Source organism: Scophthalmus maximus, chromosome 21, assembly GCF_022379125.1.
Source record: "Scophthalmus maximus strain ysfricsl-2021 chromosome 21, ASM2237912v1, whole genome shotgun sequence".
Taxonomy (NCBI): domain Eukaryota; kingdom Metazoa; phylum Chordata; class Actinopteri; order Pleuronectiformes; family Scophthalmidae; genus Scophthalmus; species Scophthalmus maximus.
In genome coordinates, this window is record NC_061535.1 from 3,829,331 (window position 1) to 3,845,789 (window position 16,459).

General features: G+C 45.2%; 2 protein-coding genes across 3 annotated transcripts; one reads left to right on the top strand and one right to left on the bottom strand.

Annotated features, from left to right (window-relative positions):
- Positions 1-704: 704 nt before the first annotated feature.
- On the top strand, positions 705-7,402 carry terf1 (telomeric repeat binding factor (NIMA-interacting) 1). The gene is made up of 10 exons (XM_035619853.2): positions 705-953; positions 1,361-1,456; positions 2,058-2,185; positions 2,407-2,493; positions 2,623-2,772; positions 5,041-5,153; positions 5,256-5,282; positions 5,411-5,508; positions 5,653-5,723; positions 5,831-7,402. The coding sequence occupies exons 1-10, from the start codon at positions 770-772 to the stop codon at positions 5,990-5,992; spliced, it is 1,116 nt and encodes a 371-aa protein (XP_035475746.1). The 5' UTR covers positions 705-769; the 3' UTR covers positions 5,993-7,402.
- Positions 6,500-10,581, bottom strand: LOC118291548 (somatomedin-B and thrombospondin type-1 domain-containing protein). Of its 2 annotated transcripts, none has more exons than XM_035619855.2 (5): positions 9,841-10,581; positions 8,689-8,883; positions 8,527-8,605; positions 7,762-7,980; positions 6,500-6,934 (listed from the first exon to the last, which is right to left on the bottom strand). In XM_035619855.2, the coding sequence occupies exons 1-5, from the start codon at positions 10,073-10,075 to the stop codon at positions 6,817-6,819; spliced, it is 846 nt and encodes a 281-aa protein (XP_035475748.2). In that variant the 5' UTR covers positions 10,076-10,581; the 3' UTR covers positions 6,500-6,816. The 2 variants fall into 2 exon arrangements, with proteins under 2 accessions (XP_035475748.2, XP_035475749.2); XM_035619856.2 differs by having other exon boundaries at positions 7,762-7,938; positions 9,841-10,506.
- Positions 10,582-16,459: the final 5,878 nt, after the last annotated feature.

Below are 16,459 nucleotides of genomic sequence, written 5' to 3' on the forward strand. Positions count from 1 at the left end.
CTCAGCAATCTGGCATGACTAGGCTGATAAATGATTTATCACAAGGGGAAAATGTATTCCGTTCCATTAGATGCGATTAATGGATCTCCGCTTTTCTGCTGTGAACCACTGCCAACGAGTGATACTGAACACGAGGAGCTCTACTCCCAGACCTCCGAACCAGAAGATCTGTGGCATGTAATGTCTTTGATATGAAACAAAGGAACCCATACACACACTGTATGTCAGCTGTTAATAATGCATCGCACTGATGTACTGGCCTATATATTACATCCATTGTTTCAGACGATTATAATTGTTGTATAACAAGTCATGTTGCAGGTGTCGATTTTAACTCAGAATAAGTTCATATTCATGGCTCAGAGCCATGAAGTGTAATTTGTAGTTGCATTTTTAGGAAATGGCAAAGTAGACTAATCAGTCTGATCTCATGTTTATGGACTACCTGCCTGGAATTTTTTTAAATGTCTATTCATGCTCCAGTGTCGGGAGACAGTTACAAATCTTTCACTTTAAGTCAGTTTAATACAAGTCAAAAATGTATGTCTTTGTTTGTTGTTTGTTTGTTGTTTGTTTTAATTGGTCACCGAATCACATTTATTTGTGTAAAATCGCTATTTTGCAGTTTCTCCTGGCCGCCAGAGGGCGCTGCAGGCGACGGCAAACTGTCACAAGACACCAAAGCGCGCGGAACTCAAACTAATTCCACAGAAGAAGAAGAAGAGGAAAAATAATGACGAAGGAAAAAAGTTGAGCCGCAGATGTAAACATGGAGGCGGAAACTAAAAACCAAGCCTCTACAGACGCGAGTAATGTAGACCAAAGTGTCCGTTTCGAACACGTGTCCGCAGTGGCCACGGGCTGGATGCTCGACTTCATGTTTCTTCGCCTGTGTCGACATTTCAAGGAAGGGAAACTCGACGAGTTCAACGACACGCTTTCGGTCGTCGAGGGTGAGTTTACACACGGCTAACAAAACGCTAGCTAGTCTATGACGCTAGGCACGAGAACCTCTAACTCCGACCTAACGAAATAGTCGTCGTACAAAATTAGATATAGCCTTAAAGGTTAAGGTAGAAAACAAACAATCCAAAACGAGGCTGAAATGCGTTTACATCAAGACTCTGTTAATGGTCACATCGGTTACACGAACTAAGATCATGTGAGCAACTTTAGCTTGGACGCTCCATTAAAAGAAAGTTATGTTGTAATAATTAGATAATAAAGACAGGACGACGATAATAATAATGGAACAAATGTTTGTTTACACCATAACACATTCAATTAAATAAGGCTGTTCAAACTGGTGCAGTGACTTCCTGGTGGTTAACGAACGATTGTCTTGGTTTTGTTTTTGTAGCCATCTCGCGGAGTCCGTCTCTGAAAGGAGACGTCTACGGTGAGAAGACGTTGATCAGTGCCTTCCTCGCCAGAGTCATGCATGGACAGCTGCTGGGTGAGTCGTGGCAGTCTTAAGATGCACATATATCTTTTGCATATTGACTAAACCGAAAACACACTAGAGATAAAGATCCTGGTTTATAAATGCTGTGGCTGAGCGGTATACGTTTTCTTTGATCGGTTTCATTTATTTAGAAGCGACAATGTACAGTTCAAACATTAATGTCACCATTTGATGTCCCGCTGTACTGTAGGGTACAGAGTTACACACAGACGAGCACACAAAGCACGTCACGGATGTGTCCTTGTCACATAAAAATCAAAGCAAGTCGTGAGGACCAAGATGTGGGAATCAGTGAGTGCAGCCCTGAGCAGCTTTCAACAGACTTTTGAAGTTGTTCCTTTTTTTAAAGTGCTGATAGAGCTGCTGCTGCTCACGTCGTCCGGCAGGGTGTTCCGTTGGTTTGTGGCTGCAGTAGAGAAGAGAAAGCTGGTTGCCCGAAGGCAGTGTGGCAAAATGTTGTGTGGTACAATCTCGCGTCGAGGTGAATGTACACAGAGTCACATGGTGGAGGAGCCAAGCCATTGTTTTACTTTGCATAATCACGTGAGTGCAAACTCCTGTTTTTACCGTTTAATACACCGTTTGTCTCCAGATGTCCAGTTTGAGGAGGACGACGATGTGATGCCTCTGATGTCTGCTGCCAAAATATGGTCCAAACTGGAAGTCACCGTAGCAGATGAAAGTGTGTTTAAAGACATCACCTTTCTGTTGTATGTCCAGGTAATCCAACAGTATGCAAGATGTGTGATAATTGGAAAACCAGAGATCTGACCGTAGAATTATAGTAGATGGATTTAAAAGTATTCCTGCTGAAAAGCTACATTCTGTAATGGGTGGCTATCCACAGTGTGAGGTATACGGAAAGTTAGATGCCAGATGTTACACACTTTGTCCTCATTTTCACTTTCAAGTCTCTAACTGTGTTTGCCCTGTTTCCCCAGTCTGTGGCCGTGTGCTTGGAGAAAGGCCAGAAACCTTCTGCCTCCTCAGCTCTGAAGTGGTTTGCAAACAACTACAGGCTTCCAAAGGTTTGTGTCCATTGTTGTTTTCTTTGTCTTTTTAAAAACACTGGGCCAGTACTGGGTTGTTTGGTGGCCACGTACGATTCATTTTTTTAATGCATAACAACAAATGGGTTTCTTGTTTTTTTTCAACAGAACATGGGAGTCCGGCTGTCCAAAATTGTGACGCAGAGGGAAACTTACCACCCGTTACTCATGAGCTTCAGCTTTAGGAACCTGTTGGACACGGTCCAGTCCTACGTGGACACTTACCTGGAGAAAAATCCCTCTGACCACCTTCTCAAGGTACGGCATCTGACAAGGTCACAAGGTCAATCCGTCCACGTTCGACATAGTTCATAATATGTATAGACCAGCTTTACGACAGGCACCGTCCACCACCGAATTGATCTAAAAACGTGTGTCAACTCCACAGATACATTTTGTAGGACATGTATTAATTAGGGCTGGGACGACTCGTCGACGTAATCGGCTACATAAATTCGTCGACTCAAATAATTTACGTTGATGAGTCGCCCCAAACAACTAGATTAACTCTTGTCCCATACTCCAGTCCAGTGGTGGAGGTAATGCACCAAAAAGCTAGTCGCCAATCGATGTAGAGGCCATAGTTTAAAAAGGAAGAAGAAGAAATCAAACAACAACAATGGCGGCAGCAAGTGATAGCACCGGCAGATATACATACAAAAGGCATGGAAAGGTTTGGGGCCTCGGTCAGCTCAGGGGGGGGGGGGGGGGGAGGGGGGGGGGGGGGGGGGGGGGGGGGGGGGGGTTGACCGTGGTGGACTGTCTTCAGTGTGCTCTAACCGCGTCGCGTCGCCAGGGCGGGGATCGGCCCACGTTTACAGGCGCAATGGGTCTGCGGCGATGTCGGAAACCCACCTGACCCGTCTTGAAACACGGACCATGGAGTCTAACGCACGCGCGAGTCAGAGGGCTCATTACTCGAAACCCCGTGGCGCAATGAAAGTGGGGGCCGGCATGCGCCGGCTGAGGTGGGCGGGACACACCACCGGCCAAAAAAATTAATTGTTAGATTCGTCGATTAATCGAAAAAAGAATCACTAGATTAATCGTTTGAAAAATAATCGTTTGGGACAGCTCTACTATAGCAGAGTAACAGGGTATTTGTAAATTTTCAAAAGGCAGAAGAAGTCTTATTTTTCCTTTACTCAGGTCTTGAATATATTTTTTCTAGCCTTCCATGGACAGTAGCATTAGTTAGAACTTTCAATTGCAAGGACACAGTTAGGGATCGGTTAACCCATCCATTCATTTTCTGATGGATTGCGAGACAATGGATCTCTGTGTAAAGACAAAGAAACGGCCCTGCACCTCTCCTGTAGGGGATCCCCAGACTGACAGAGACAACAAATTAAAACAATTGCCGACATTGCATTTGCAGTGATTTCGTCTTTTTTTAGTCATTGTGGTCGTTTTGTATCTCCTATTGGTCATTCAGTGTCTCTCTGAGGTGGTGTTGTGTCACTTTGTGTGTCTTTAGGCAAGTTTAGTTTTCTAACTGAGCTCTGTGACTTTCAAACAGGGTTCATTAACAGTCACTTAAATCAAAGGCTCTTGCCCAGGGGCGTCCTGAGTCTGACCCCTCCAACTGCTGGACCTGTAGGTGTTAGCCTGACTGCTGTTACTGAATCGCATTCTCCGTGGTATTAAAAAGGGTTTTTTTTATGTTAAAAAAATTAACACTGGGCAAGACTGTTAACTCTTATTTAAAGTATTCAAGACGATACATTTTGTTGTGCAGAAAGGCGAAGCATGGGTTCTACAGTGTTCCTTGGAAAGTAATCCTTTGTACAGCTGCCTCTGCAGGACTCACTCCAGTGTAAAATTAAGGCTCAAGCTTTTTTTTATGACTGAAAAATAAGGAAAGAAAACGGTTGAAATGATTTCTCCTGGATGCAAGACTTTGACCAGGAAGATTTGTCCCCTTCTTGCTTACAAATAATACGTTTGACATTGCTGTATTTTCTGCTTGAAAACCAACATGTCATGAATTATTTTGACCCTTTTAACGTCTGAAAAAATATTTTTTGCTGCTCAGCTGTTTGTGAGGTGAGGATTTCATACGTGATTTAACAGGCAAAGACACGAGGTGTCCGTTTTGCTCCAGCTAACAGCGAAGATTAACAGATAAATTTCAGCAGCCGCTACACTTCCTCGAGCTTGTGTTCAGCAGCTGATCAGCTCTGTTCTCGCGCCTCTGAGTGATGGCGCCCGGACCAGCTGAAGGTTCTGATGTGACTTTATCAGTCACAGCTAATGAACAATTTGGCATCAAATTAGTTGGAAGGGCAAATGGCTGCATGCTGCCGCCTTTGGGCCCAACACACTCACTTATTCATGAAAGTTTTCACAAGTGATTCACTCTGAGGCTGCTGACCAAGGTTAAACTCAGAGGAGTTTAATAACGACGGGCCTCATTAGTTTTAAGATCACATTACAGCAATGCTTACACCTGAGACTTAATTGTTTTTTTGAAAATTATGAAAAATGTAAACTATGTTTGCCTGTGTGTTTATGTCCCTCTACCAGGAAGCCACTAAGACGGTCCTGTCATCACCGAACAGCGAGGGTTTAAAGGAAGCGGTGACACTGGACGGCTCTGTCTCTGAAACGGCCGACGAATCAATAGAGGACGATCTCAAGTAGGAAATAACTTCTTCTCAAATCAGTTGTTTTTAATGTATGCATGACCCACTTTCTGACCTGTATTGAACAATGCACATCTACATTTTTTGTCGTGCCAGGAAAAAGGAGCGTGTTGTATGCCACAGGTCAGTAGAATGTTTGAAATCTGTCTTCTCAATAAGAACTTTATTTATTTTTGGGCTAATTCAGAAAGATTCTCTAAACGGTAAATAAAAGGCATTTATGTAGCTTAAAAAATAATATTGTCACACAGAACAAAACGGAAACTCCTCTCAACTAAAATCACTGACGTGTGGAAACCTGATTCGTGCAAGAAGTCGACTGTCTCAATGAGAAGACTCTCCAAGAATGGTATGTATAGTTTTTTTCCCCTCTGCATTTGTTTAGAACAAAATGTATTATGGTTTTATCTCATGTTACATGTTGCATTTTCTATGATATCTAAAAATACTTGTTTATTCGTGAATGAACAAATATTAAACCTCCCTCCGTCAGAGTTATCTCGGGTGTTATCTGAGAAGTCCATGGACAGCACAGAGATCCAGAAGAAAAGAAAAGCACGTCAGGTAAGTTCAATACTGTGTCCAGTTAATCAATTCCAAACCAAATTTATATCAGTAAGCATCACTCAAGTGCTGCCTTTCATTTGTCCCTCTTTTCTGTTGTTGTGTAGAAGTGGACGCCCCAGCTAGACAGAAACCTAAAGGCTGGCGTTAAACAACACGGCCAGGGGAAGTGGTCTCAAATATTACTGGATTACGACTTTGAAGGACGCACGGGGACGATGCTCAAAGACCGCTGGAGAGTTTTAAAAAGGGCACATGAAGTCAGCTGAAGAGGTGTCCCCCCCCCCCCCCCCCCGGAAAAAAACTTGTTAATACAGTCATTGACTTATCTGGTCCACTTGTTTTAATTACTGACAATGTTCTTCGATGTTATTGGCTTGTTCTACTCTATTTGCACCAAGAAAATACGCCACCAGAGGGCAGTCAACACGGAGCAATGGATCAGGCCACTGGCATTACCTGCTCTAATAGATGCAGATGATGACACTTTCACTTGTAGACGTTATATTTTCATCCAATTCTGATGGCATTTGTTCCTTTATCATGCAAATGTGTTGTTGTTTTTAATTTGCTTGTTCTGTCATGTCACCAGAAGATGCACACGTGCCCTGCTCTGCCTTCCTTGATGGGGAGCAGTTCATGTTTTTGTGAGTTCTTTTTTTTATATAAATCTGCAATGAAATGTAAATATTTTTTTATTTTATTTTAAAAATTCAAGTTAAATAGCTTTCACAAAAAAACTGTTCAAGTGACTTGTAACAAAAAAATGTTCAAAATCAACTGACCAGTATTTAATGTGTGTTGAATACTGTATTACAGTGACTTTACACAGAATGCTACGACTTCAGACAGGACAACAGAAATGTGTGAGGTGATTTGAAAATGCTTTTTCATATCAGATGTGATACGTTCAGTGAATCTATTAGAGACATACCGGTAATTTGCATTGCATCACCATCACACGTGAAGTCTGTTAGTGAGAAAAGCCTGCGGTGTCTAAGCGTCTAAGTATTTCAGTTCCACTGTTGGGGGGGCTGAGCTCGGCTATGAGCACCGGAGCGGGGCCCCCCGCCGCTGTGCTGGTCTGTTCAGGTCAGATGAAGACGAAGCTGTGCTGTGGTGGACAGTCGCACTGCTGGGTTTTCTGGATCTTCCTCCACGTCCCGCGACACTGGGGGTTCCCCACCGCCTGCCAGCGGAGCGAAGCGTCCCTGTAAAACAACCATAGATCACTGATGGTCTACACACACATACACACACACACACACACTACATGCACACATTAGCATCTGTGCCACACAATGTGGCAACGCTATTGCACTGATTTAAGTTTGATTCATTGTGGGGGTAGGAAACGTATCCTGCTCAGATGTGTTCTATAGTTAAAGTCACTGACACAGATTGAGCTATGTTTTTTACACATCTTCTTACTTACCGGGGTGAAGTCATTTTCATAATTTGACATTCATCCGTTTTTCGCCGCTGCCATCTCCACCGGCTCCGCGTCTAAACTTTTGACCTTTAAACCTTGAAATATGCATATTAAAGAAACTTGCCCACTGATAAGTATGCTAAGGGATTTACTAAGGCCTTTTTCACAAACTAACAGCCGTGGAAGCTGTAAGAGGATGTCACAGACACATGGGAGGTGGTTTGATGTCAATAAATTCATAAATGAGTGAGCAATGGGTTTTTTTTAACTGTAAGTGTGAAACACTAAATGACTATCATTCTGTATAATGATAGTGGTTTGACATTCTTATGTCCAAAAACAAAAAATCATTGAAGATTGAAATGGGTCATCCCTGACGACGCCTATAGTGACGTGCAGTGGACAGGCATTCAATGCCTTGTGCTCTACATTTTTGATTTGGTCAAATCTGTGTCAACATCTTCCTGAATGAGCTCTCCAACATATCACAAAAATGGTACAGGGTTGAGATGTAGACACGGAGCTAATGTCAAATATGAAAATGACTTCAGCCAGGTTTCAAACTTTGCTAAAAGAAGACAAATGTAAAGTTTCATAACTTCGTACTTGTCTGATTCCTGGCCGTCTCCTTGGCACCTGCCGGTGTTGTTTCGGATTGCAGGAGGCTCGCACGCCACACACACTTTGAAGCCCTCCGTTATGTAGCGCATCCAGTGTGTGTGTGGCCGGTTCTCCGCGGTGCAGTGGGGTGTCCGTGACTCCAGTGTGAATTCCACACAGAAGCTGAGGGGAGAAGGGGGCAGAGAGAGACACACACACACACACCTAATACCAGTGAATCAAGATTGAGGATAAACACTTGACGCACACAATGGGATGACATGGTGGCCCACTTTGTGGTATCATCTGCTTTAGCGTTGCCACTTAACCCTCAATTTATTGATTTGTTGTAGCATGTAAACACTGTAAACAAACATGGAGTTGCACAATAATCCAGCCTTCGCCCTGATCTGCTCACAATGGCTCACCTTACGACACCCAAAACCTTTTGTGCGTGTGCTTTTCATGTGACTGTCCTCATTAAAGTCTGAGTCTTTCATTTCAAAGGCCTGTGGGCAGCCTGAGCGCTGCACACTTAGATAGTGTGTGAACAGACAGACAGGTGAGCACACAACTGATGCAGATGGATCAACTGTTATCCCTCTCTCTCTCCTAAATTGTTTGGGTCGCACAGCAGCATAAGGCTTAAAACAAATGAGATTAGGCCCCCGCGGCAGTGTACGTGAACTCTTCAACTCGTGAAATTTAAAGATACCTGAGGTCAGGCGCGGTGTCAAAGAGGCTATATGGTGAGCACGATGTGAAACCTACCCGGGGTCCAGGGGGTTTCCGTAGCTGTCGTGCCTGGGCCTTCCCCTGGCGAACTCCATGCTGCTGATGAATGCAGGACCTGTTTAAAGACGTTCAAACGTTTCAAGGTACAGTGCAGGGTCACACATTTGATAAAATGTGTGTCAGTGTGTGTTTGTATACCTGAGCCGAGTCCACAGTGGTTGCCCCGGTGATCTCTGTACTCCCTGCAGCCGGCCCGCTGCTCCAGGCCCGGACAGGCCTCGCCACTGTTGCTGGGCCGCTGCTCGATGTGGCGGACGCGGACCCGCTCAGACGGCTGGCAGGGCTTGGCACAGCCGCTCCAAAAGCTCCAGTCGCTCACGGCACAGTCCTGAACTGGATGTTGGGGGGGCATGACATTATTACAGGATATCCTCTGTGATAGCAAACAATCCAACAGCTGTAAAAGTCAGAGACGTTGGACCCAACTCAAACTGGCCACAGAGGTGACAACTTCCCACCAACAATTGAAGCTTCCTTCAGCCTTTCCCCGTTATTATAGTTTCCCTGCAAATCAGTGCAACTGAGCTAAGTATCCAGAAAAGAATTTCTTGATCAATGGAGCATTGGAGCATTTTGTAGATTTAGTGTCTCCTGCTCTGCTAGAGGTGGTTGGAGAGCGCTCCCAAGCGAGCGGCCCCTTCCATCACCGGGCCCTGTGCTCGCCATGCTGGATGATCCAGCTTTGATGTATTAGGCATGAAGATTTAGGGACTACCGGCCTTTAACGCACATTTGCCACGCTCGGCTTGTCTGACTGGAACTGTAATTGCTACGACTGATTGACGGAATCACATTCCTCGAATATTCCGACTAATTTGGTTATGTGGGCCAGTCCGCCGAAATGAGGTTAGACACAAAGCAGCCTGGGATCATCATTGTTTTTGTGATGCACCAGCCCAGTGGTACTGGGATCACTGCACAAGTTTAGAAGCCAGCGAATGTAACAGAGGGAAAACCACACAAGAGTTTGACAGGACCTCGCGACTGTGAAGATGAATATGCACAAAAGTGTCTCGCGTGTGTGGGAAAAAAAATGTTGGCAGGTACACACCCTGCCGGCTCAGTGTCAACAGAAAGGGCAGTGATAAGGAGCCCGGTAACGACCAGGTGCTGAAAACAATCTTTCCTCTCCGTCTTCTCTCCGATAAACAGATTCGGAGGATTATCTGTCTCCATCCAGAGTTCAGGTTTATCTCACGCTAGGGTCATAAATTGAAGTCATAAAACAACAAGGGTACCACCTCTTGTGATTCACTCACACTCGGGGTGGCCCCTCCATTCAGCCCTCACCTGGACATGCCGTGAAGTAGTCGAAGCAGCAGTCCTTGGTCCTGACGCAGCCCTCGTCGCAGAAGCATGTGCCGAACACGCGGTCCATCCTCCAGTCAGTGGCTGAACAGCTCAAATCTCTGCCCCGGCAGCATTTGCCTGCACAACCACCAGACACCAAGTGGTTCTCTCCCAGTGTAGAGACCAACACCAACACCAGCAGCAGCAAACAGGCAAACTCCACAGAGGATCCCATCAGGGGGTCAGGCCGGACGTCGACCTCTTGAGGAAAAACTTCTTACTTTCCCCTCTTCTGACAGTGTTTATTCCCACAGTCGTCTTACTCTACCCCTGTCACGCTCATGACCGTGAGTGGGAGAGTTTGGAATACCAGCCTCCAGCCCAGGCTCGGCCCCGGGACTGCGCGGTGCCACGGGAGCCCTTGTGACCTGGAATTCCTGCGTCTGTCTCCCGTGTCCGGCCCCCGTCGGTCTCCCTCCAGAAACAGGTCTTGCAGAGCAACCTGACAGAACAGAACGCCCCAGTCCGCCTCTGATCAGAGTCCAGTGTCTCTCATGGTGTGTGAGAGCTCTCTCCCTCTCTCCCCATTCCCATCTGAGCACCTCCCTCTGGTCGATCACACACACACACACACAGGAAGAGACAATGAGGACAAGGGAGGGGTAAAGCCGCTGAGACCTTTCCCTCATGCTCCTGTTCCCTCTCTCTCTCTCTCTCCCTCCCTCTCCATTCCTCACCTGTCTCGGTCTTGTTTACCTCCTTCATTCTTACACCACCTCCGTGCAGAATTACCGTGACCCCCGGTGTCAGTCTTGCCCTGCCACTCTCGCCCACCCCGGCCCTAGAGTCGCAAAAGAAAGGGAGGAATGTGAGCAGTTGGCAGGCCTCCAATCGATTGTGCCAGGGGGCCTGCCGAGCACTGTGAAGCCACCCTTTGCCTCTCACCTCTCTGCCTTTCTCTTGCAGGTCACTGTAACGCAGCAGAAATCAGAACCCTGAAGGCATGATTTGTACACTTTTGATTGGTTTTGAAGTTTAAAAGAATAGTTTTAACATTTCGAGGAATAATGCTCTCGTGTGCATTAAATATTGAGTGAGAGCCAGCAGCTGTTAACTGAAACATGGGGAAACAGCTTGCATGGTTCTCTTCAGAGGTGACAGGGTCGGCCCACCAGCACCTGTGAAGCTCGATGATTAACACCTTGTTTCTGTTTATATCATCTGTACAAAAAAAAAGCAAGTGGCAACCCTCCCAGACGTCACCCATTGGTTTGTGAGCTGCCGTTTGGACGCCTCCAGTTTAGCAATTTTGACCAGTGCCACCTTGGTTTTTTTTTTAAAATATGATTTTGGAGGAGCTAAGGAGGGGAGGGTCTGACCGAGAGCCGAGCCACTGCACGTCCACCTACACCTGCAACCTGCACCCGTTGGATGGTACCAGCTGTCAATCTCACGGTATCCACTCTTCAATTTCATACGGTGCGTTTTCGTCTATTTTACTCTAAATGGGACCATAATTCACAAAAATGTACCTCATGCTGTATTGGAGAAGACATGAAACTAGCGATTGAGATCATAAACTCCTCAGGTAAATGTTTAGTGACGTTGTAAATCAGGCGAGAAGCAAAGTCATTTTCTCTCAGACTTCTATAGAAACTGACTTATTTTTGCAACCAGTGGGTTTGCCCTCTTCACAGTTGTTATTTATGGTCTATATGGTCAAAACACAGGTTGTTGCCTTGCAACCTCACGGTGATAATAACTGAGGCTCCAGGAAGACACTGCACAAACAGTACATGGCCCGACATTATTTGCAGACCACGGTGTGGCCTGTGTCTGACCCTTGACATATAAAGGATGGGGACAGTAGACGACACAATCATTTCCTTCACTGTAGTTCAGCAGAGGCCTGTTTGTGAGGGTCTTATTGAGGCTGATTGCTTCATCGCATTAGGATCCGGCTCATTGCTGAGAGCTGATTGGTTAACAGGACTACTAGGTTTGCGGCCGTGGGTGAAATTAAGACGTGCTCACAGGAGAAACCGGTTCTGGGAGGATTTCATTAAACTAGTACACAGTAGTTTTTGCCTGTTCAAAAATAAAAGACAACTTTGTCCAATGTAACTGGGCACTACATCATCAAAAAAAGTGTTCTGATGTGACGTCACAGTTGTGCACAGCAAGTGCAGGGTTAGGATTAGGTTCTCGACAACCACTTTTTCCCAAAAATTCAGTCGCCACTGCACTTCCCGGGGTTCCAAGCAACAAATCTCTCAGGGTTGTCGTGAAGCTGATGAGAAGTCTAATGCATGATATGATTTATAGGCATTTTTTTCACTGTTTGCTCGAGGAGCCTGTATGTCTGAGGACGTCAGCCTTTATTTGAGCAGCTCCCTCCTGCACCTCATGGGGAACAAATGAGGCCTCGGCGGGGAGCATTAGTGTGGAATGAGACCCCCCTAGGCCCACTGGTGCAGGAGGACCAGATATTTGTAATAATCTGGATACTTCGCCTTCTGCAGTCTTGAAAAACAAGCTAGTGGAGAGCAGGAGCGGGGGGGGGGGGGTCTCCTTGGGGCCTTTGATTCCTCCTCTTGCTACGGAGCAGGTAGGTCAAGCGACAGTAATAGCCTTCATCTTCTCCACAATCATCGGCCGCGGCATCACCGAGGAGCATGTGTCCGGATCAGTGTATGTGAACGTTTGAGGACATTGAACCCAGAATGACCTCGGCAGTGAAGCTCTGCATGAATACTGAAATGTATCAATGTAGAAATGTATTTGGGGGATGAATATCGCATCTGCAAATATTAAATATGACACATTTTAAAATGATGAATGATCCTGTTTGCTGTTTACGAGTGAAACCCTTTGTGACTCATTTGTGAGAAGGTGTCTGATCTCATGTTGTGAGTGTACGTCCAGTAACACCTCAATCTGTGTAAAACAAAGCCCCCCTCCCCACACACACACACACACAGACACACAGACACACATCACTAGCAGATGTATTTAGTGAATGTTCGGTGCTGATTTGATCTGCCCGCTGGTGCGAGGCGTACGGCGGCATCAGTTTGCTGTGGTTTCAGCACGTTGGAGGCGCACATCAAAGCATGTGTGTTTTACCTCTGACAGGCCCCCAAACCTGGACCCCCTGCTCTTACTGTGCACTTGTCAAAGACAATCAGCCGTCCCTCAGAAACCCACCCTCAACTCACACACACACACCAAGAGAGAGGGGATTAGGGCCCATCCTAATGTGTCGCAAGACAGTGTTTATGATCTTCAAACTGAAGGCTGAATTCATGACAATCACAATCACAATCTCTCTCACACACACACACACACACACACACACACACACACACACACACACACACACACACGCACACACACACTACTGAGTTAATCTGGCAAACACAAGGGCAGAGATATTCAGGATGGAGCGAACTAATCAGATTCAGTTAATGATGAGAGTGTGCGTTCCTCCACCTCTCGCACCGGGCGTTAGGGAGACGGCAGGGTCCCTTCTCGCCCATATGGGGAATGCAAGCGGCGGCTGTCCCCATGGCAACGGCTGACCCTGGGTTGCTATAGTTTCAAAACATCCGTTGACAAATGCCAGAATGTACCCTTTTTAATCTGGCCACATGCTAATAAAAGGTATATACGCAGATGATGTCACCTGTGACCAGGACAACGCCCGCTCTGTTTCACCTGCACACGGTGTAACGTCCGGAACAACCTGAATGCATCGTCTGACACAAACTAATGGCAATGTCAATATATTGCACAAGCTTGAGTTCACCTAAACACTTCTCATTCTTTTATTTAAAACTATAACTTCTTTTACTTTTAACTTTAGAATCTTAAATGAGAGTTCAACCCAAAAATCACATGACCTCTTAAATATCTAACCTTAACCAAACATTATATTAGTTAGTCAGGCTAATTAGGGCTAAGTTTGCTTCTCATGAATAGGAGCCTTTGTCCAACATCCTTTATATTTATAGCTCAGCTGTCTCCTACCTCCCGCCTCCACTTGTACATCTGAAACGTGTGCATTTGTCCCTGTGGTGGCATTTGATAATGTCCCCAAGTCTTTTATCTTATTCTTGTGAACGATGTACGACGAGCAGCAGCAAGTGGCATGAGTCATTGTTTGAAGAGTTGAGACGGTGGATGTTTGACTTGGCTTGTGTTTTCAGCTGGGAGGTCGATGTGGGAAAGGAATCAGCGTGGCTGATCACGTGTGGAAAATGGAGATTTTCCTTGAAGACTATAGATAACAAAAATAAAAAAAGCATATATTTACCGTGTGTGTGTGTGTGTGTGTGTGTGTGTGTGTGTGTGTGTGTGTGCCCTGAATGTGTCCCCCACTATTCACATCACACGTACATACATGTCTATTATGATGAGCTATCTAGTACATCCCACTAATTGTGTTCCATTCATTACAGGCCATTACCACTTGATAGTTTATGGATGATAACACGCTTCTCCAGCACCATTGGCACCAAAGAGGACTGATGACAGCCTGGCGACAGCTCTGCAAGCTGGCTGACCTTGGAGCATCGCCAATGTAATGACAACAAAGACAGTTATATTGATAGAAGTTTTTTCATTTGGACCGAGCCTGACATCATTGCTGATAACTGTCCCCTCGTCAGTCACCTATCTTGACACGTAGTTCCATATGTATGTAAATCAACGAGGATATTAGGCGTGTGGGGAGGGTGAGCGGGACTGACCTCTGCCTCCGACAGAGATGAAACTTCAGGTAATGATAATGACTCGGGGAGACAGCGCATCCATCACTGTGGCTTTCATGAATCCTATTGTGAAATGTCAGAGAGCAGTGGAAAGGTTAGACCTCTGCTCGTGAGTATGTACAGTATGTGTGTGTGTTGCTGTGCCAAGTCATAAAATGCAACAAGGGCTAGTGCTGATATTCACTTTGCAGAAGTTCTCGACATGCTTTGTTATTGTTGTTGAACATGTCGAATCTCACTTATAACATGGGATAGGGGGAAAAAAACCACCTCACCTGGCAGCTGTAAAAACTTGTATGCAAACACTCTGACCTGATAAAAAAATGTTTTTATCATCTTGGAAGTCAAGACAGAGAGCACACGTAAGCTCCCTTGCCACAGATTTGACATGGTTTTGGGCTCTTCTGTGTTGATATGACGTAAAGACAAAGACTTGACCTCTGAGTGGTCCCACTTGAACACACAGACACAAAGATTACCATTGGACCGTGAGTTCCTGTTGACTCAGCCTTCACGCTCTATCATTTGTTTTCGATCACTGTGTGACTATCTTATAGGGGTCTTTTTATAGAGCCTAAACTGGTTTCACAACGGAGGGGGGGATCAGTCGCAGAGTTATGGCCGTGATAAAAAAAAGACTTTTTATTGGCTGGGTGTGGGGGCCTTTATGTTTAATTCCTCTGCAAATAGAGAATATGATTCCTTGGATATATTGTGAGACAGCACCTACCTAATGAAGATGACACTGCAACAAACATATGCGCTATGTCAATCAATGTTAAAGGATTTTTTTCAACAAAGTCCACCTACCAGCAATTCACCTGCAAACAACAAACTGCAGCAGTTCTAACACTCAGTTATTCTTGGTTCGAAATGCAGCAGCAAGATTCTGGTACCAAGAAGAATGACCACATCTCTCCTGTACTAGCCAACCTTCACTTATTACTAGTGAAATATGGATATTAGATTTCAATATTTTCTTATTTGTCTTTAAATCTCTGGATGGTTTGACACTGCCCAACGTCTCCAGTCTCCTTGGTGCGCTAGATCCATTTACGGCCACTTTTAAATTGTCTATTACAGTAGTTTATTTTCATAGTCTACACTACACTGTAGATAAATCTAACTTGGCATAGATTTAAATAAATTAAATCACTGTCACTTATTGGGACTAGCTTCAGATCATGGAGAAAACACATGCATGAAGTTTTATAAGGAGATAAAACACTGATCTTTATCCTCAGGCCCAAAACCGTCTCTTTTCCTCTCACACAGACCCAACTATATTCAGGGCATTTTTTTCCTATTTGAGGCGTTGACGAGGTTATAATTTGTCAGACAGGCTACATTCTCTGATCCCTGCTGATGGAGTCCACTGGCACAACATCAAGTCAGGTGACACAGTAACACAACCTAGCTATTCTTCACAAAAGCGAATACTCTTTCGTCTCCTGATTGTTAATACAATACAACCGGATATTGGCAGCAAAACAACCGTAACCAAGATTTGGAAATGCACCTGAAGCTGTTAGAACTTTTAATTAACGATAAAATAAGTTTGCATTTTTGCATCGACGTCTCTATGATCTGTAGAAATTGGTTGAATGGTACAGTGGTGTCCTGGTTAACAGTCACGTCGACTCGCAGTGAAAGGACAAACCACTTGGTGGCAGGCCCCAGTACGGCTCTTATTAAAGACCTCATTGTTGACGGTTTGTTCGAGGTCATTTTGTGTCAGTACACTTGAAAAGGACGGTAAAAACCCGACAAGAGGCCGGGCCTCCATTTGGGCATGAACGCACCCCCTTCACTTGGCTCCATGTTTCTAGGTCACTGTGTCCCTGAAG